Source organism: Lithobates pipiens, unplaced genomic scaffold, assembly GCF_037356315.1.
Source record: "Lithobates pipiens isolate NorthernLeopardFrog02 unplaced genomic scaffold, aLitPip1_a1.2 Scaffold_8, whole genome shotgun sequence".
Taxonomy (NCBI): domain Eukaryota; kingdom Metazoa; phylum Chordata; class Amphibia; order Anura; family Ranidae; genus Lithobates; species Lithobates pipiens.
In genome coordinates, this window is record NW_027507903.1 from 146,553,390 (window position 1) to 146,574,989 (window position 21,600).

Sequence of the window (21,600 nt, forward strand, 5' to 3'; positions counted from 1 at the left end):
GGCATTGTCCTTCAACACAATCCGATTGTACTTGGCCGGGGTACAACACTTCACGTCCCTCCAAGACCCTACCAAGCCCTCCTTATTCACCTGTCACGCCGTCCGAGCTCTCATGCGCGGCATTCAGAAACGTCGGCCGGTTTCCAGCATCAAACGGCTGCCTATTACAGGCGAAGTGTTTAGGGACATGTCAGACATTCTGGCCTCCTCACCTTTCGGTCTCCATGTCAGTGTCGTCCTGCAAGCAGCCATACATCTGGCCTTCTACGGCTTCTTGCGGCCAGGCGAGTTTACCTGTACTAGCCCCTCGGCACGCATGCTGTGCAAGCACCATCTAGTCAGGTTCGAGGACCATTTCATCTTACATTTAGCGGTTTCAAAGACACAGCAGCTTGGTCCAGGTACGGACATACATCTCTACAAGACCTACAACCGCTGGTGTCCGGTTGCCGTCCTCACCCGCTTGCTGACCCTTTTGGCTGATCAACCAGGGACTGGCCCACTTCTGCCCTTTCACTCAAAACCTCTCAGCACAGCCCAGTTCATGGAGCATGTCAGGATACTCCTGGGCATCCTTCACCTCAATCCTGCGCACTACTCGGGACATTCATTTCGCATAGGGGCAGCTTCAACGGCCTCCCGCCAAGGAGTCCCGGTCCATATTATCAAAAAGTTGGGTAGATGGAAGTCCTCCTGTTTTGCCCGTTACGTACCCAATCCGCAAATTGAGATGGCCCAGGCCTTTGTCAAACTTACCCAGTAACAGTCTTGGTTCAATAAAAATGCATTCCCTACCTGAGTGTTTTGCCCCCTTATTTTGGTATACCGTACGTTAGACCAGGGCACACTTTCAGGTCCATTTCAAGTAGCGAGTTTATGTTGTCCTTGTCTATCATCCTTATCCGTATCGGTCAGAGGGCTCTTCACCATAAATAGAAAGGCCAGTATGGTGGCCTGAAATTATGGGAGGAGCCCGGTGGTGTATATAACCAGCCGCTCGCCCATCTTCCTTGTCGGTTCCGGTGCGCGATACCCGCCCACCCGTCCCCTTTATCAGGCCTTCACTCTAGCATACTCCTCATACGAGGACTCATTTCACCCATTTCATATTCATTTCATTTTAAGGTATGCCCCCTTATTTTGGTATACCGTACGTTAGACCAGGGCACACTTTCAGGTCCATTTCAAGTAGCGAGTTTATGTTGTCCTTGTCTATCATCCTTATCCGTATCGGTCAGAGGGCTCTTCACCATAAATATATATATATATATATATATATATATATATATATCCTTGATTATTATACCCTTCTTGCTAATGCAATTTTACTGTGTGAATCAATAAATATATAAAAGTTTTTTTACATGAATACCTGGTCTGCCCACACCGTGCCTTGAGCACTAGGTTTTCTTTTGTAGGTTATATTGCATTAGACGGACCAGGTTTGATACACACATTGCCAATTCCTGTTCTATTTTTTGCACTGATACAGAGGCTCATAAATAATGATAACCCACCACCCAACAATGATTTCACTCTGGTTCCACAACCACCCACCCCCAGAGATGTTGACCTATCATGGCTGAATTCTTGTATTGTACATTTTCTGAGATTTTCTGATTGTACCTTACAGATCCCATTACAAAATATTTTCAATAGAACTTCAGCATTAAGAGTAATAAAAGCAGAACAAGCGGAAAAAATTGGACACTATGAAGATATTATTACACTTCAGGATTTTGACACTCGCAGCTTTTTTGACAAAATGGACAGCACTCGCCCAGTTAGAAGGTATGACATTTAGCAATACTTATAGAAATAAACAATTTATTTTATTATATATAGTGGAGAAGTATTAAGCCTCGTACACACGGTACGATTGTTGGCAGGGGATTGTCTGTTGACAGACTGTTGTCCTAAAATATTACCGTTGGTATGCACTCCTTTTGACAATTGTTGTTCCTCTTTTGTAAATTTTCAGCAGACAGCGGTTTGATGTCAGATTTTTTTTTTTGTAGTACGTCACTACATTCATGTTTGTGGCACGACAATTGTGTAACCTTAGAATGCAAGACAAGATCTTTGCACACACCCTTAAGACAAAAATCAGACGATCGGTTGGCGAACAATGGTACCGTGTGTAAGGGGCTTTAGAGTCTCTGAAATGTGTTAATTGCTGTCTCAATGTCCAACTGGAGAGATTTCCTTTTCCTGTCCTTGTAATAGGAGGGGTAGGCGGTTCAAGGGTCTGAACATAAGAAATCTCACCAATGCAGAAACAGACATCAGCAAAATCACTTTTGTTAGTAGAATTGTGATGTTTTACTTTTTGCAGGATTTGTCTTCATGTTCTGGGGAGCCTCATTTTCCTAATTTCTTTACCTGGTGTCACATGGAATGAAAGTTATAGGAAATTTCCCCTTTGAGGTCACAGACAACAAAGCAAACATCACATTCTAACTCTAAAAAAGGAAAATCTTGACCTTAACCTCCCTGACGGTATTCCCGAGTGTGGCTTGGGGTGGATTTTCAGTACCAAAAGTTGTAACCCCGAGCCACACTCGGGATCGCATCGCAGGATCCAGGAAGAGGTTACTTACCTTGTCCCCGGGATCCTGCAATGTATCCCCGCTCTGTGTGCGAGCCATCCTCTGCCGGATCTATTACAGTGCCGAGCTCCGTTCACTGCGACACACGGGGACAGAGAACTGCGCCAAATTCATAAAGTAAAAAACATAATACATATACAGTACACTGTAATCTTACAGATTACTTTGTTGTATCACATTCGTTTACATCCCTTTTGTCCCTAGTGTTTTTTCTGGTGTCCTGCATGCAGTTTTATATTATATATACTGTTCTTTCTGCCTGGAAACTGGAGATTGTCCTTAGCAACCAATACCATCCCTTTACATCAACAGCAGTTTTAGACCAGCTAGAAAACAGCGATAATAAATTAGAATCACTTGCAGAATTGAGTGATAGTGATTTGTGGGGAAATTCGTCATCAAACACTGAAAGTAATGACAGTGACAATTCTGCAACAATTTCAGTGTTTTTGATTTGATTACATTATTGAATATTTTTTATTATTATTATATTATTATTTGTTATACTTATTTATAGTTATTTATTATATTATAATTCATGATTTCGTTTTTCAAACTTTATCCTATCCGGGATGTCTACTAGACTCTTGTTTGGACAGATTTAAGTGAGTTATTCCTAAGAATTACAGGCCTACAATATAAAACGCCAAAATTCCATGCAAAATAATGGTACCGCTTTCAGCATCAAAAATCAGACATAATCATACCGCCAGGGAGGTTAAAGCAGGGCATTCATAGACAACATTTTTAACAGCTCTCTCCCCTGTGGTAATGGAGACAAAGGTTTTAATAGCCTCTATAGATACTAGATGGCCCTACCTTTTAAAACAAAATAAATATTTTTTGTTGATCTGAGTTCTTTTTTAACCACTACAATACAGGGCACTTTCACCCCCTTCCTTCCAAGCCCAATTTTCAGCTTTCATCGCTCTTTTCAATCCTTTTGAAAAATCCTTTTCAAAGGGAAAAAGCTAACTCACATTGTCAAAAGGGAACCATGATTCTATAGGTTGTTTCCAGTCCTCACAGAGGAATGTTTAAGTACAGTGTCAGTTGGCAAAGTTTTTGCTGCTATAAGAGCTCTAAAATACCCCATACCTGGGACAGCAGGCTGATCCTCCAAAGGCAGGGTAGATGCACTGCTTCAATCAGGTTAGAACAATACCTTGTAAATTTGAGTCATATGGAACTTGCTTAAGATGAAATAAATGTTAACCATTTTTCTTTGGAATTTGGCTAATAAATGGCACTGAGATACTTTATGTTTGTACAATTTCCTTGTTGTACAGACTGCAGATCTGCTGAGGCAGCAGACATCGTATTCCTGATAGATGAATCGTGGAGTGTTGGACAGGAAAACTTCCAGATTATTAAAGACTTTATTAGGAGTATGATTACTTCATTTCAAAATACAGAGGTACTTGGGAAAGAAGGAATACGTTTTGGAGTTGCTGTTTATGGAGATTCAACAAGGTAATCAGATCCTGGGGCCTGTTTACTAAATGAATTAAAGGCTTTCCACTTTGCGATGTGAACAATCTCTATTCCTTTTGTAAATCAACCCTCAATTAACCCCCACATTTATACACTTTCTCCCTATCCCACAATGAAGTGCCTGAGTAACCTATTATCAACCTCTAGTACTATTACATAGGGAAAAAATTAGATATACCTAGCCCTATGAAATTTACAAACAGTATGAAATTAAATACCTACAATATGTAAATATTACCACTAGTACTGTATACCAACACATTACAAAGTGACTATGCAACTTATTCATAATGAAATTATGTTTCAGATTGTAAAACACTGGTGTTCTGGAAATTCTATAGACAACTCTTATCCTCATATTGATTAGTGGTCCCAAATGAACCCTTTCATGCCTAAGGGTAAAACAAATCAAAATACCTAAGCACAATATTACAACTTTGACATGTGTTAGTAAAACCGTACATATCATCACAACTACTTTGTACATCCAAGTGGATTATACTGCATTTATTTCATGACAAATTGGGCTTTCATTTGGTGGTAAATGGTAATGGATATCACATATGGATATCATGTATTGCGAAATGCTCGTTAACCGCATTACTCGCAATCCGAGGTATTACTGTATTGGGTATAATACATACAATAATGTGTTCAAACCTGAAAAAGTCTCTGAAGTCATTAGTGTGTAATACAAATTTACAAACGAAGAATCCTGGTGCTGTTAGGTTTTTCCTAAAGGATACACAATAGTCATAGTCCCCTTACCACAATTATTACCACACTTATTAACCACTTAAGGACCTAGTCTCTTTCTGAGATTTGTTGTTAAAAACATTTCTTTGCTAGAAAATTACGTAGAACCCCCCAAACATTATACATTTTTTTCTAACACCCTAGAGAATAAAATGGTGGCCGTTGCAATATTTTCTGTCATGCCGTATTTGTGCAGCCGTCTTACAAGCACACTTTTTTTGGAAAAAATACCATTTTTTTTTATATTGTGAAAGATAATGTTACGCCGAGTAAAATCTTCATAGACGCCGTTTAAAAAATTTCTACAGGTTGTATGTTTTGAGTTACAGAGGACTAGAATTATTGCTTTCACTCTATCGATCACAGCAATACCTCACATGTGTGGTTTGAACAACGTTTTCATATGTGGGCGCTACTCACGTATGCGTTCACTTCTGTGCGCAAACTCGGCAGGATGGGGTGCCTTTAAAAATGTATTTTTTCAAAATTTTTTTACCTTTTATTTTTTATTTTTACACTGTTCTTTTTTTTTTTAAGTGTCACTTTTATTCCTATTCCTGTGAGCCACCACTAACTTTGAGCCCCAATGGGGTCTCCAACCGCTATTCCTATTTTGAATCAGCTGCTAGTCATGCAAAAAAAAATCAATATATATATAAATATGTGAATAAAAAATAAAATTAAAAAGTGCTGCAGTGTGCTGTGCAAACTTCACAATTTCAGTCCATAAGTGCTCCAAAATGCTCCATGCGATTCAGTGGATGTTGTGAAAACTGATTCAATATTAACGTGCTGCGTTCACACTCAGGTGTCCTTCCCTAGGTATTAGCCGCTCACCTTAGAGCATGTGTCCTTGCTGTTTAGGCTTGGTCAATGCACGCATTGGAACCTATAAATGGTTCAGCAATATATCTGGAATCCTAGGTGGACTTCACTTATGTCTCAGTGTGCCAATGGAGTCCCTCTTATGACTCGATATATCAATAGAGAGAGGAGGACTTCATAGTGTCGTATGTAAAAATCACTTATTGTTAAACACATTAAACACATTAAAATCCCACACAGGGTACTCACATTACCATGGCACGTCAGAGCGCCCCACTAAAACAGCGCGAATCAGCGGGATATAATGGTCGTTAACGAGGTGGTGTGCTGATCGTATTCGGCAGGTACACTGCCTAGCTTTCCGTCCTGTCACTCCAGGATGTCCTCCAGGTCCCTCAGGGTCAGGCAGGTGTACTTCTCCAGGATCTTGGTCTTGCTCTCATCAAAGTCCTTGGTGGCTTACTTCCAGTTGGGTTCCCAACTATGAGATCTGGGGTCAAAAATACCTCAGATCACATATTTACACAAAAATGGAAAAAAAATAAAGTATTTGAAAAAAAATAAAAAATGGCCCTTTAAGAGCTATGGGCAGAAGTGATGTTTTGACATTGCTTCTGCCCTGGAATGGTATGGAGATGGGTGGGGGCCATCTTCCCCTCACTCATCTCCATACCCAGCCAGGAGAAGGACCCGATCACCTCTGTTGCCGATGGCTCCGGTAAGTGGAGGAGGGCACCAAAGCGTGGCGGGAGGGGGTTCCTTCTCCCACCGCCCATAAAAGTGATCCTGCTGTGAGTCTGCAACAGAGACCACTATTATCGGAAACCAGACCGCCAGCCGAAGAAGAGGATACCAGGGTTATGGCTGCTCCTATAACAAAGATATCCCTCTTCAAATTTAGGACGTATATCAGCATGCGGCGGTCCGGGAAGTGGTTAAGGTACAATAGATACAGTATATGTCACCTGTAGGCAATGGATTGAGAAATGCACTATCTTTATTGAGAATATATAACATGTATGCATTTTTCTGAGTGCTAATAATTGTGGAGATATGAATTTTGTTCACTTGTTCTAATCGTCCTAGGATGAGCATTGAACTGTCAGATTATGAAGCCACTCAAGAAGTGTTACAGGCTCTCCAAAGCATTGTATATAAAGGAGGTAACACTAAGACTGGAGAAGCGCTTAATTATCTAGCAAACAAGGTGTTTAATCCATCCATCTCCAGAGAAGATGTACCCAAGGTAAGTAAACATGTAATTTATTTTACATTTCTCATCTACCTTTCACTTCTTTTTCAGAATTGCTCTCATCCCAGATTCATCTGTTTAATATGTTCAGTAAATCACATCTTTAGTTAATGGAAACTACTGCAAGATTAATAAGGTGTTTGAATCTATATCTAGTCATGCCAAACATAGCACTCGCTTTGAAGTTCATTTTGACTGTGGTAGAAAGTGTGTGTAATTTTTTTTTTTTAAACCTTTACATTTATCATGTACAGGGGCAACATGAATAAATTATTATTTCTTTTTATTATTTTTAATATTATAATACAGGATTTATATTGTGCTCACAGTTTACGTAGCGCTTTACAACTTGAGGGCAGAAGGTACAATTACAATACAATTTAATACAATAGGAGTCAGGGGGCCCTGCTCATTAGCGCTTACAATCTAAGCCCCTGTACACACGGTCGGACATTCTGCCAACCAAATCCGTTGGATTTTGTCTGGCGGATTTTTTCCGACGGATTGTGTCCGAAACTGTTGCATACACACGGTTGGACCAAGTTGTCGGAAAATCCGATCGTTCAGAACGTGATGACGTTATTTCGTTACGACGGGACTACGTTCCGGCTAGTAGCCAATAGCTTTGGTGTAGGAATTTGATCTGAGCATGCGTGTCACTTTGTCCGATCGGAATTCTCTACACATGATCGGAGTATGTCCGATCGGACCAGTTTGTCGGAAAATATTTCCAACAAGTTGGAAAATTGGATCTGACGGATATTCCGACGGAATCAGTCCGATGCATACCACACACAGTCGGATTATCCGACAACACGGTCCGATAGGACACATTCCGACGGATTCTCCGACCGTGTGTACAAGGGCTATGAGGGAAGGTCAAGAGATGCAAAAGGTAATAACTGTGGAGGATGAGCCGATGGAGAAAAATAAAAGTACAGTTGTTAGGTAGGGGCAGGGTAGGCCTCTAAAGAGAAGGATTTTCAGGGATTATCTAAAAGTGCATGTAGGAGTAGGATATAGTCAAACAGATTGGGGTAGGGATTTCCAAAGGATGGGAAAGGCTTGGGAGAATTCCTGGAGGACAGCATGGGAAGAACTGACAAGGGATTTAGAGAGCAGGAGGCCAGGAGGAACAAAGAGAATTAGTTATTTGGTATTTTGAGACAAGGTTAGTGATGTAGCTGGGGGCTGATGGCTTTGTAAGTTATTGCCAGTATTTTGAATTTAATTTGTTGGATGAGTAGAAGCCAGTGGAGGGATTGGCAGAGAGAGGTATGATGAATGAGTCTGACAGCAGCATTCATGATGGACTGAAGGAGGAATAGCTTATAAAAAAAGGTAAGCCAATGAAGAGAGAATTGCCGTAGCCGAGGCGAGAGATGACCAGGGAGTGAACAAGGAGCTTTGTGGTGTCATTGGTTAGGAAGAATCGTACATTGGAGATGCTGTGGAGAGTGAGGCTGCAAGCTTTGGACATTAATTAGATGTGGGGTCGAAAGGATAGTTAAGAGTCCAAGATTTAACAAAAATAATATAAATATAAAAAAAGTTCTGAAACAAATCTTATAGTAGATCCAAAGCCATTTTATTTAAGTTTAGATAAAGTGGGGGATAGTTAAATTCCTCTATCACATTTTTGGTATCTGTGTCCCATCAAGTTGTTTACCCTCATTTCTTGCCCTTAGGCTCCTTTCGCTCTGAAGGTGGTTTTCAGGTGTTTTAGTGGTAGAAATAGCGCCTGTAAAGCACCTGAAAACTGCCTTCCATGCCTCCCCAGTGTGAAAGCCCTGAGGGGTGGTGCACTTTAAGGACATTAGAAAAACTCCTGCAAACAGCATCTTTGGGGCGGGTTGGAAGCACTCCCAAAACGTCCTGCCCATTGAAATGAATGCAGAAAAAGAAACTGTAAATGCAAACGATGGAGTATCTGTAAACGTATAGATGGATAATAAGCCAATAAACATATGAGTCCATTAGTCCTTAGAAGATCAGTACTTAGAATTAACAGTTTTTTAAAATGAATGGCAGCAGCTATCCTCAGAGGGAGCCAGCTCTGTGCACAGAAAAGGAGGAGGGGAAAACACAGGAAGCGCCACTTCAGTGTAGTATTAAAGCAAAGTTTTAATAGCAAAGTATAAGGTACACTCACAAGATAAAAATGGAATACAAACTCATCTGTGTGTGTGTGTGTGGGGAGGGGGGGGGGGGTAACTCTCCAGATGTCTGAGACCATCATCCAGGCATGAAAGAGATGACAGGGGATCGGTTAGGCAGTCCTGTAGCCACCAGGAAGTCGGCCAGAACCTGTGTGGAACGTACGAAAATGACGTCACCGGAAGTGAACGGACATCAAGGATAGGCCATTGTAGTGTCATATTTTGCTCCCCGTCGTAGAATGCTCCGGACGTGACGTTGCGCCCAGAAATTTCGAAATGCACATGCGCCATGCGTTCCAAAGGATTTGCGACAATGCAGACCAGTGAAACCGTCAGATAATGTCACGGAAGTGAGGGGAGGTAATCCCCTCCCCGAGCCACGGTTACCTGCTCTCTCTCTACCGCTCTCCGCTCTGTCTAAAGTTAACGTCACGATTACTTCCCCTCACTTCTGTGACATTATCTGACGGTTTCACTGAACTGCATTGTCGCAAATCCTCTGGAAAGCATGGCGCAAGTGTTTGGAACGCTTCACACTTTGGCATTGCGACATTTCTGGCCGCAACGTCACTTCCGGAGCATTCTACGATGGAGAGTAAAATATGACACTACACCGTTTTAGATGGGCAGAATAGACAGGCTAGCGCTTGGAGCATCAGCTCCTTCTGCAGGCCTAACATGGCAGTGCTGGAAAGGTGCTATTTATGTGTAACTGTAAAAATAAAAGCAGATCTGGCGCTATACCTTTAAGAATTAAATGCCAAATGGAAAAAGTTGGTACAGAGTAGAGAAAAGTATACTTCTATTGGTTCACCTATAGTATCAAAAATATATTTCTATTAATGAAAAAAAATGTAATCAAATAAATATATATGACGTCTAAATAAATAAATACATCTTTCATAAAGGCATGTTGGTTAATAAAGTGTTGGTAAAAATTGTGTACGTGGAAAATTATATAACAATACAAGAAAAAGGAACAAGTGAAAAAAAAAAAAATAGAAAATGTGTGTACGTATCTGTGGGTATATCTTTACAGGCAAAAAGTGCTTACGAAAGATTAATTTGTGACAATACAATCAAATATCAGAAAGTGCAGATTGTGAGGACATCCCATAAGCAATCCTTAAGTCCTCAAATATACAGGTGCAAGGAAGCACTAAAAGTTTCCACAGAGTCCCAAAAGATTATACAGATGATTTGTGCAGGAGATGAGAAGTTAGTAGTGAAGATCTTCCCAGTGTACGTGACAAAAATTGGTAATGCCCTCACCAGATACCCTGCCCCTGCAGGGGTGGTATAGCCTCCACAGTGTGAGCCCCTGTGCCGCTATGTGGATCTCTGGGGGTTTCGTTTGTCATCCGCTGGGGGTACTTCATTTTGGTTCTCAACAAAAAAGAGGAGTCTCCATAGTGTAAATCATTTCAGTATAAGGCGCTTTATTAGATAAAAGAGTTGTACTCACATTTAACACAGAGTAAAACCGCCAATAGCATAAAACACGTCCTATGGCTGTTACAGCTGATAGTGAATGGTGCACGTCCCATGGCTACGCCCTACTAGTTTCGTCACACCGACATCATCTGGAGCGGCCATTTTGGTGCACCCTTCACTTCATATAGGGTGCAATGCTCCACTGCTCCTGCGCGGCACATAAACCGCCATCTTTATCATGGGAATGCCAGCCCAATACTTACAAGGTGTGCTCCCAGGAAGGCGGAGCCCAATTTCATAACGGGCATAGCCCATGATGGTAAAAGTAAATAATGTGGAACACTGCATCCTACAGGTATATACTCTGGCGCCGTCAGCGTACAGAAAACAGTTCCACCAGCAGTACATAAACATTCTTATTATATCAGCTTATTAGCAACCCCACATGAAATGAATCATTATGCTTATTTTGATTGATAAAAACTGATAAAAACTGAAATAATAATAAGGTAAATGATACCGAAAAATAAGTAAATAAAATGAAACATATAATAATGGATTTAGAAAAAATAAGTTTAGAAAAAAATAAAAATATTATTTAATGAAAAAAATTAAGTAAATATTATGGAAAAATAAAAATAAATGCAAAAATACAAAAATAGATAGAAATTAAATTAAATATAATTAACGTAAATATAAAACAAATAAAATAAGAAGTGCGACTAGCTTATATGCTGAAAACCCAGATAAATGGAAAACCCATATGGATAGGAAATAGGAGGACGAGATTGCATTAAAAATGGCAGTGAAAATAAAATAAAATAAAATAAAATAAAAAATGCCAGTGAATAAAAATGAAAATAAAAACAAAGAATGGAAATAAAGACCACCTCTTAAGGAGACAAATGAAGGTGTGGAGTGTTCATATGAGTGAACACCCTCTGGTATAGAACCGATGTATCGATACTGAAATGGTTGGAAAAAATCTAAGTTAAAAAATTCCAAAAGAAGATCTTTTCCAGTTGCATGTATAACAATCGACCTCTGGGACCTAGAGTTTAAAATGTATTTGTTGAAGTTTATTAATATGTTACTTTACTTGCATTCAACCCGTAAGTCCTAGATTATGGGTCTGGGCCAGCGGAAACAAGTGTAAGACCCTGATGTGGTCCTACCTAGGATTAAAATGGGGGTAGAGGAATCTAAATGGTGTAAGGTATGGACACCTAAACTTCCTATTACACTTACAGAGAAGGGAGGGAAAAAAATGAAAAAAGGGGAAAAAAGGAAAAAAGGCCGTTTTGGAACAAAAATGTGGGGACAGAACCTACATATTAGTACCATTCGTAATCCAACAGATAAGGGGTCCTGGACTGAGCTTAAGATTCCTATTATCGTTTGGGTATACAATCTAAATGGTCTTCTATATTGAATAATTTTTCTAGGCAGTACCCCCAAAAGAATAGGGTACATTTATATATGATAACCCGGTGCCATGCTCATCTCTAAGGGCTATTTGTAGTGTGTCTTACATTAGACCCTGCCTGAAATGAAGGGTCGGATATAATCCATTCAACTGCACCCGAGGTTTCAATGCTTATTGTTCCAAGGATGTTGCCCATTCTATGGGGTAAAAACCTCTACAGCTTAAAGCTACAACCGCCTGTAGATCTGCAGGAACCCGATCCACAAGCGGTGTGGGAATGCCTACAACAGTATGGTGAACTTGCGTGGGCCAGATTTTTTTGTTCATCAGAAATTATTTAGGAAACAGGGTGCAAATCGATATTCATTCCTGCTGGCTGCAAAGTATCAAGATTGAATATCCACTTGGTTTCGTTTTGTAAAACTTTAATTGTTTTGTCCTCACCCCTCCAATGTCCCTTAATTTTGTCAATACCATAGAAGGTCATTTGCTTCGGGTCTCGATTATGGAAGTCTCTAAATGCCTGGATATGCTATGTTTGTGGAACCCATTTTTAATGTTGGTAATGTGCTCCCTGCTATTTATTTGCCCAGACTGGCAGTGGGACAACAAGCTCCAGTGCACACAGCGTACCACAAGCAATCACACGGAAATAATATTATGGGTTGGACCAGGATAGACACTGATTATATAGCCAAAAGGATGGCACATTCAGAAAAAGCATTAAAAAGCATTAAAAATGGTTAAAAATGTACAGCATGCATGCATAATCTAGGTCTTAGAGTGAATACACTCACTGCTCCATGGTATCTATGGAGGAGCAACACCCTTGAACATCAGCATTTTCAACCCATGGAGAGGGTAGTACTAGATAGATTAGTAGATTTAAATGGCCTCTGCAGAAGTGGCAAGTATTTGAAGCCTAACTCCAGCTAACAGTTTTTTAGGTTTTTTTCATTTTTTCTTCATGGAAAAAAAGATTTAACTAAATAATTAAAACTGATTGTAGGCATTCTCTTAACCCTTCTTCTACCGCTCTTTCTGGAAAGCTTGTTCTGTTAAAGGAAGTTGAAAAATAACAGACTTACTGCAGGATCAACAGGAAATTCCAATCACAAAATCCGTCGGATTATTTCCGACGGATTTTGTCCGAAACTGGTGTTGCATACACACGGTCGGACAAAGTTTTCGGAAAATCCGATCGTTCGGAACGTGATGATGTACGCAGTTATGACTGGACTACGTTCAGGCTAGTAGCCAATAGCTTTGTTCTCATACTTTGATCTGAGCATGCGTGGCACTTTATCCGATCGGAATTCTCTACAAACGATCGGAAAAAGTCAGATCGGAGTTTGTTGTCGGAAGATTTGAGATCCTGTCCAATAGAGCCCACACACGTTCGGATTTTCCGACAATATAATCTGATCGGACTGTTTCCATTGGAATTTTCGATCGTGTGTTCAAGGGCTAACAGGGCTGGCTCAAAAAAAAAAGTTGGGTTGTTGCCATTGACAGACTACATCATTTAATTTTTTAGTTCCACTATAAGTCTTGTTGTGGACTGACAACACACAGCATTTTTGTGGATTGAATGGTGCAAGTCCTGACTTGTTTGATCTATTGAGTCCTTTGCTTTGCTAAAATCCTCCCAGTCTCCTAATCTCTACAATATAAATACCAATTATTCTGTAACCCAAGATAAGAATTAGAAGGGCTAATTGGACTCCTTGACATAAAACAGGCCATGTGTACAAGACACAGGACAGCTGTAAATGTCCATGACCTGTGGGTATTTTTTGCATTTACCAAACACATATAACAAACAAGTATATTTAACAGACCAAAATGTAGCAAGTAAGAGAAGTTAAATTTTAGGGTTTACTTATACTTTAACCTAAAAAAAGACCATAATAGTTACATAACAATGTGTTTTTTCACTTTACAGATTGTTGTGCTGTTAACTGATGGAAAATCAGGCGATGCAGTAGAAGAGAAAGCCCAAGGATTGCAAGACAGAGGAGTCACAATATTTGCTATAGGTGAGATTTGTAATTATTTTGTAGAAATTGTATGGTTAAAATACAGTTCATGTAGGAAAAGCAATGCAATTCAGTTGTTTTTTCTTTATGAAAAAATTATTTCAGTACAACTGTATGTTAAACTGCAACAACACATGGTACTATTGGGCCATAATCATATATATTAGGTAAGAAAAATTAACAATACATAGGTATTAAGAACGAAAAAGTCTGGCAGCAACTAGAATACATTCAGTTGGTATCTTAAAGCCTAGGAGAAAAGAGCATTTAAGGTAACCATTTTACTTGACATTTTGCTGGTTATCTTACTTCACACACACTTGTTGGTTTACATTCACCTTTTGCAAACTTCAGAGATTTCCTTCTACTCTAAAGGCTTCATGTACACTGCTGCTGGCAAACTGACGTTTAGGAGCAGTTTGGCGTTTTTTCAGCTGCCCCTGAAACTCTCCTCTAAGTTATCTTATTAGTAAATGTACACAGAGTAGTTTATAGTCGTTTCTAGGCAGTTGAGTTTAGAAGCATTTTTTGGAAAGCAAAAAAAATGCGTCCAGGACTGATGTTCAGGGGCATTTGAAACGCTAAGTGCCTGAAATAGCGTGTAAACGTGGTAACTCCTGGTTGGCCATGTTTCATTTACAGGCGCTTTTCATTTTTGACTATTTGAAAAAGAAAACGCTTCAAATGCAAACACGGCTAGACATGGCATGTAAACGCAGCAAAACGAACGCTTAAATGTGGGTTACTATCTGTCAAGTCAAAGCATTCAGGAGAGGTTGTAAAACATCCAGTGTACATTAAGCCTAAAGCTGGTGTAATATGGGGGATGTCACTGTGATAGATGCTTTTCAGTGAGTTCACAGTCAACAGGAACTTAAGTTTAAGGGTGTGTTAGCCCACTTTTATTGAAAGAAACAAAGATGAAAAAGTTCATACACACATGAATTGCCCACAAAAATTATAACAAAAATGAAAATACCAAGCCACCTGGATCTCAAGGCTCACTCAGCCTAGGTTGCAGTATAAATCTGTGCAGGCCCACTCCTGGCCTCTAGGAAGGGGCTCTCCTGACACTCCAGATTTTCACACACCTCCAAGACTCACGGTCAGTGGCGTTGCTAGGCAGGTGTGGGGGTGACACCCTCCAAAGTGGCACCGCAAACACCGCCTGCTGCACTGTGTCCCGCACCGCGGCTGTGTCCCTCAGTAGAGCGGCATGAAGCTGCCTCCCCCTCCTCTCTGTTTACATCCACAGAGGAGGAGGAGCCCGAGCTCGAGGGACACACACGGAGGGGGGTGTCTGCACTGGGGAGGTGTCTGCATGGGGGTCTGTTCTGAGGGGGGTCTGCACTGGGGGGTGTCTGTACTGTTGGGGGGTCTGTTGGAGGGGGCTAAACTGGGGGGTCTGCACTGAGGGGGGTGTCTGTACTGTTGGAGGGTCTGCACTAGGGGGTCTGCAGTGAGGGGGGTGACTGTACTGAGGGGGGTCTGCACTGGGGGGGTGTCTGTAATGCTGGGGGGTCTACACTGAGGTGGGGGTGTCTATACGGAGGTGGGGGTGTCTGTACCGATGGGGGGTCTGCAGTGAGGTGGGGGTGTCTGTACTGAGGTGGGGGTGTCTGTACTAAGGTGGGGGTCTGTGTACTGATGGGGGGGTCTGCACCGAGGTGGGGGTGTCTGTACTGATAGAGGGGTCTGCACTGAAGGGGTGTCTGTACTGAGGGGGGAGGTTTATACTGAGGGAGGGGGGTCTAAATTGATGGAGGGTGGTCTGTATTGAGGGAGGGTGATCTATACTGCGGGAGGAGGGTCTGTAGTTAGTGGAGGGGGATCTGTACTGAGGGGGACTATAGTTGGTGGGGGGAGCGACACCATTTTTTTTGCACCGGGTGACACCAACCCTAGTGACACCACTGCTCACTGTCCCCAGGACTATCTCTTCCAGTTGTCTCAGCTATGATCTCCCCGACTCTCTCAGGTGGCCCAACTCTTTCAGTCCACTGACCTGGAACCTCTCTCACATGGAGTGTTGTCTCAAGGATATTGCCTGGGTTCTTAAATGGTAGCACACCTCCCTCCTGGCTACAGCAACTGCTCCCACACCAACTCCCATCCCACCTCTTCTGAGCTATGCCCCGCTCTGCCTTACAATGGGTGTTTGCACCTGGACACACACACACAACCTGCAGAACTTATGGAAAGCCTGGACACAAGACTGAAGACTCCATCCCTCCCAATGCACTTTGAAGTCTTCAAGTTTCCAGCCCCAATCCAGACTTACAAAATCCAAAGAAAACTTAAAGCATAGTTTTCTCTGCTCACCAGTTTTCTGCTGGGACTTCTCAAACTGCCTCTTTGAGAGTCCTGTGTGCATTTTGCACTAATTTTCACTGAGACAGGGCCTCTCACTCTCACACACCCGCCCCTTTTTTCGATCCAGAGGGAGGAACACCAGCACTCGTCATCAGGGCTGGTACACCTCTGTGCTGGCTGTCAGCCACATAGGCCCAACCCTTTTCCCGGGTGCGCTTCCAGGTAAGTGCTTCCCTGACTCTCCACGGAATCCCACTAGTTTCTATGCTATGCTTTCTCCCTCTTCCGGGGTTCCTGGGCTTATTTGCCTTTCTGGGGGGAATGTACAATGTATATGTAAAGCGCTGCGTAAATTTATAAGTAACTGAAATAAATAAATAAATAAACTCTGCCTTCCCTGATGCCCTCACTTTCTTGATATAGGGAACCTGCTCCTAATACTTCGCCTGATGGGGAACCACCTTTTCCCTCACCTATACCAGTTTTTCCATCACAACAGGTTCTTTTGATTTAACAACTTTTCTGAGGCCACCCACGGCAATTAAACTCTTGTTAGCAGTACCAACCAGAAACAGTTCACAAATTCTGACGTCACTAATTCCAATGCCATCAGTGCTTCCCCCCCACCCCCACAGTGTCTCTGGGTACCTTAATTTGTACCTCTTTGCGAATGACAGGAAAAATCTCTGCTACTGCCATGTCTATTTCGGGCCCTTCCTTCACGTGAGGTCTGGTGGGTAAGGCAGTGTCCCTGCCCTCTACTAACCACTGCTCAGCCGCACCTCGGACCACACCAGCAGAAGTTTTCTTTGTCACCACATCAAGCGGAGAGAACTCTGATGTTTTCAAACATTCCCCTGAGTGTCTTCCATCCAAACCAGTAACTGGAAGCACCCTCTCAGAAAACCTTGAAACCATTTGCCATAGCTTGTACTACTTGGCTCCACCTACTGGTACTACGCAGTACCACTAAGTTCGACCATGGTGGAGACACCCAAGTGTACAGAAAATGTGCTTTTTTCAAGCATTTTCAACAATACATTAGTCATCTTAATGCGATCCACATTTACATACAAGGCATTTCTAGGGACTTTTTCATTATCAAGGACGTGGAGGGGCTCATCCACTGAAGCTGGAAAGGTAGAAACATTTTTTTTTTCCAAATATACAACTTTTATTAAACACCAACAAAGGGATGGAATCCCAGCGATACATAGAAAATAAACATAAGTGCGAGCTGTGAAAACAAGTTGCATATCGTACATGGCATTAAACATCAGCCCAAATACAATAAAATCGTCATGTTACAGGCTAAGTGCAAAAAACTTGTCGGCATATAAAGGTCAACCGGATAATCTAAGTTTGAAGGTAGCTTGACTCCATCGCTACATTTTCCATTATCTGAGAAAATTTGCGGGAAAATGGATAGAAACAGAATGTGGGGGGGACACAAATGGAGTGGAAGGAAAGGGAAGGAGGGGAGGTCAAAGAAAGGCCAAAAGCAGCCAGGGCGAGGGCGGGAACAATATCAGTGTATCTAGGTCTGCAGAGATGGAGACTGTGCATGCTTGGTTAGGAATTCAGCAGTTCAGTCCCTTCATCTGAATAGATGAAGATTTTCCATTGCGTCCAGGTTTCCAAATACTTCTCATGTTTGTGTTGTGCCGTAAGGACCAGATCCTCCAGCTTACCGACCTCCTCCACTTTCCTCAGCCAGTCTACTACAGAGGGGGGGCAAGTTTGTTTCCAACGTAGGGGTATGCAGGCCTTTGCCGCATTGAGCAAATGGCGGGTCAGCGATCTTTTATATTTTTTGAGTGGGACTTCGGTCAAATGAAGAAGGAAGAAAGCCGCATCCTCTGGTATTTCGTATTCCGTGAACTTCTGAGTGACGAAGGTAGAAACATTTACATCGACCTCCACCTCACTGGCGGTAACAGTCTACACAGCCTGAGGCTTGACTCGAGCACTGTCAGATGTAAGTCTCCCATTTATTCCTTCTGCCACAGCATCAATGAGCCGCTGCAGGTCATAAGTCACATTGCCATTTTTGCACTCACTATTTTGCAGCGGCTGGGCTTTGGATAACACAACTGTCATGCATGCTCCCTTAACCGGTCCTTCTGACTGGAGGAGACCAATCTCTGCCTGGGCCAATGCGCCCTTGGCCACTGGCCACCCTGCAATCCCTCCGTTGGGCATAGCAGGTGTTATGTCCACATCTTTGTTGCACATCATAGCTTTGTAACTCATGGTCACTTTGTTTAGTTTTGCGACTGCATCCTTGCACCATGCTTCCCAGTCCGTGGTGCTTCCCTGACAGGCATTCTGCAGCGCTGCATGACTTGTTCCAAGAAGCACCAAAGGAACCCAGGACTCATTACCCAATACCATACATTTGTCATCTCTATACGCATCACATTGTACAAGCACAGTTTTACTTATGTCACATTGGGACGATGCTTCGTCACACAAGGCAGGGTGCAATACACTATTTTGACCAGTTTGTTCTAGTGGTGCTACCATCACATCCAGCTTTACACTACCAGCTTTAACAGGGTGAACAAATTGCTCACCAATCTGGTCACATACCAGGCGGGTGGTCTGACCCCCCAAAAAACTCACACTGTGTGGTGCGGTCTCCCCTTGTTCCCCAGAGTGGTGCCAGAGCAGTCCTGGACAACCTTCAGTTCCAACACAGGGAGATCCCTATAGATTTTCACGGACAACCCTGCGGCTCTGCCTCTGGGGGTCACGGGAAACATCCTATTCCCATCCTTTTTTAGTAAACACATTACCAACATTATTCTCAAATATGACATTTCCAGAAATACATTTCTCAACCTTTAGAGGATCATCATGATGCTTAAATGTAGCTGTAGCTATTGTGGGTGGCATCTTACCAACTTGAGCAGCTCCACAGCTGACCTGGGAAACCTTATGCTCCAAAACTGTGGGCTCCTTGGAGATTTCCCTGGGCAACCCTGCAGCACCTGTCTCTGTCACTAGGGAACATGGTATACAGATTTCTTTGGTCACCCCTAGTATAGCTCTTCCAGCACTCTGCTGGATTCCACCAGGTACATACAGAGTCCCCATGTCCTTTTTAGTCTTTAGTCCTGCTGCTAGTTGAACTTTACCCTGTGCTTCCCCCCTTCTCTAGGTAGCACACTGCAGCAAGTCCACCTGTACTGTGAATCTCCCCGCTGGACACTTTCCCGTTTCATTGGGTTTTGTCCCATAAACTGAAACATTCTTACCAATTCCTGTGTCATAGCCTTCATTTGAGTGCATTGTCTCTCATTTGTGGTGTCTTCACAGGCTGACTCCTCCATGTGGTCATGGAGCAACACTGCAGCCTTTCCAGACCCACTGAGACCCCTGCAGGTATCACAGGATCCTGGTTACTAGCAGTAACAGCAGACCAGCACACCAAAGATGGTTGGCTACACCTCATGGAAGTTGCAGACTGTTGTGCCCTTCTTTCTGATCTGACCACTTCACATAAGCAGCCATAATACACATTTACATTCCTCATGTTCATTGGTACCCCCTGCAGGCCACACAGCCCTTTTTCCACTTTTGCCAGAGGTGACAACCGATATGCTTGCAAAAAACCCAGGGCTGGTACACTGATGCACACTCATGCTCTCCTGAGCCATTACTTGACCGGTGCATTGTTGTCCCAGTGATGCCTCTCCCATTGCTACAGGTGATGACCTCCTTTGCTGGAGCGTTGCTGGCATTCCCATTCACGCCAGAACATTTCCCTAAGCAGAATCTCAGCTTTGTACTTGTCATAATAATTTCTGCTTGGACCCATCTGTTGGTAGGATAACCGATACCTGTGACCACCGGTCTCTAGGCCATGCTCTCCATGTTGCAACTCTTTCAAACTCCATTAGGAAATCTTCAGCCTCCTCTGTAGGCAGCATTATCAACTTCCCACTCTGCAGCCAGGGACAAAGGACGTGGAACAACAGCCGGCACTTTCCCTTTAACTTGATTTAATGTGAACTTCTTGTGTTTTGACTGCTCCATCCTTGCATTCACATGCACAGCAGCTTGTCACACAGTTCACAGCAATAGAAAAAAAAATTCTCACAGGTGCACTACCTGCATGCAATGCTCATTGCCCGGCTGCACTTCCACACATAGCCCCTGACTGTTTTCACGGCAAACTCACTGCTGTAGCAGAGACCCAGATTTACACTGTCTGCCCGCATTCTACACCACTTTTAATATGGGGGATGTCTAGCTCAGTGGCGGATGCATTTTCATTGAGTTCACAGGAACAGGAACTTCAGTTTAAGGGCGTGGTACAGTAGCCCACTTTTATTGAAAGTAACAAAGATGAAAACATTCATACGCACATGCATTGCCCACATGGGTTCTTCTCCCAAAAATTACAACAAAAACGAAAGTGCCAAAACACCTGGCTCTCAAGGCTCACTAAGCCTTGGTCGTAGTACAAAGCTGTGCAGGCCCACTCCTGGCCTCTAGGAAGGGGCTCTCCTGACACTCCAGGCTTTCACACTCCTCCAAGACTCACAGTCCCCTCTGGTCCTCAGGACTCTCTCTTCCAGTTGTTTCAGCTATGGTCTCCCCGAATCTCTCAGCTGGCCAAACTCTCTCAGTCCACTGACCTGGAACCTCTCCCACATGGAGATGCTGTCTCAAGGATATTGCCTGGGTTCTTAAACAGTAGCACACCTCCCTCCTGGCTGCCACATCGGCTCCCACACCAACTCCCATCCCACCCCCTGTGAGCTATGCTCAGCTCTGCCTTATAATGGGTGTGTGCACCTGGACACACAACCTGCAGAACTTCTGGAAAGCCCGGACACAAGACTGAAGAGTCCATCCCTCCCATTGCTCTTTGAAGTCTTCAATTTTCCAGCCTCAATCCAGACTTACAAAATCCAGAGAAAACTTAAAGCATAGTTTTTCTCTGCACACCAATTTTCTGCTGGAACTTCTCAAACTGCCTCTTTGAGAGTCCTGTGTCCATTTTACACTCATTTTCACTGAGACAGGGGCTCTCACTCTCACACTGGATACACACTATACAATTTTCTGTAGATTTTTTCTTTCAAATTTACCAAAACCATATAATATGAGGTCAAACCTTAAGAATTAAAATTTATTTGCAATCAGGCAGGCCCTCGCACTACATGCTTTTGGTAAATCTAAAGGAAATCAGACAACAAAAGTTGTATGGTGTCTTAGAGATATTTATATTGTACTCAAAAGGCTAGAATGTGCTTAGGGATGTGGCCTTGCTTCAGGTCTA

At 42.6% G+C, this 21,600-nt stretch overlaps 1 protein-coding gene across 1 annotated transcript in view; it reads left to right on the forward strand.

Annotated features, from left to right (window-relative positions):
• LOC143960916 (uncharacterized) overlaps nt 1-21,600 on the forward strand; it is a 614,677-nt gene that overhangs the window by 89,873 nt on the left and 503,204 nt on the right. The window contains exons 3-6 of the mRNA XM_077469935.1: nt 1,634-1,791; nt 3,899-4,082; nt 6,771-6,930; nt 13,901-13,994. Of these exons, the coding sequence (XP_077326061.1) occupies nt 1,713-1,791; nt 3,899-4,082; nt 6,771-6,930; nt 13,901-13,994 (517 nt within the window). The 5' untranslated portion in view covers nt 1,634-1,712. The remainder of the gene's footprint in view (nt 1-1,633; nt 1,792-3,898; nt 4,083-6,770; nt 6,931-13,900; nt 13,995-21,600) is intronic.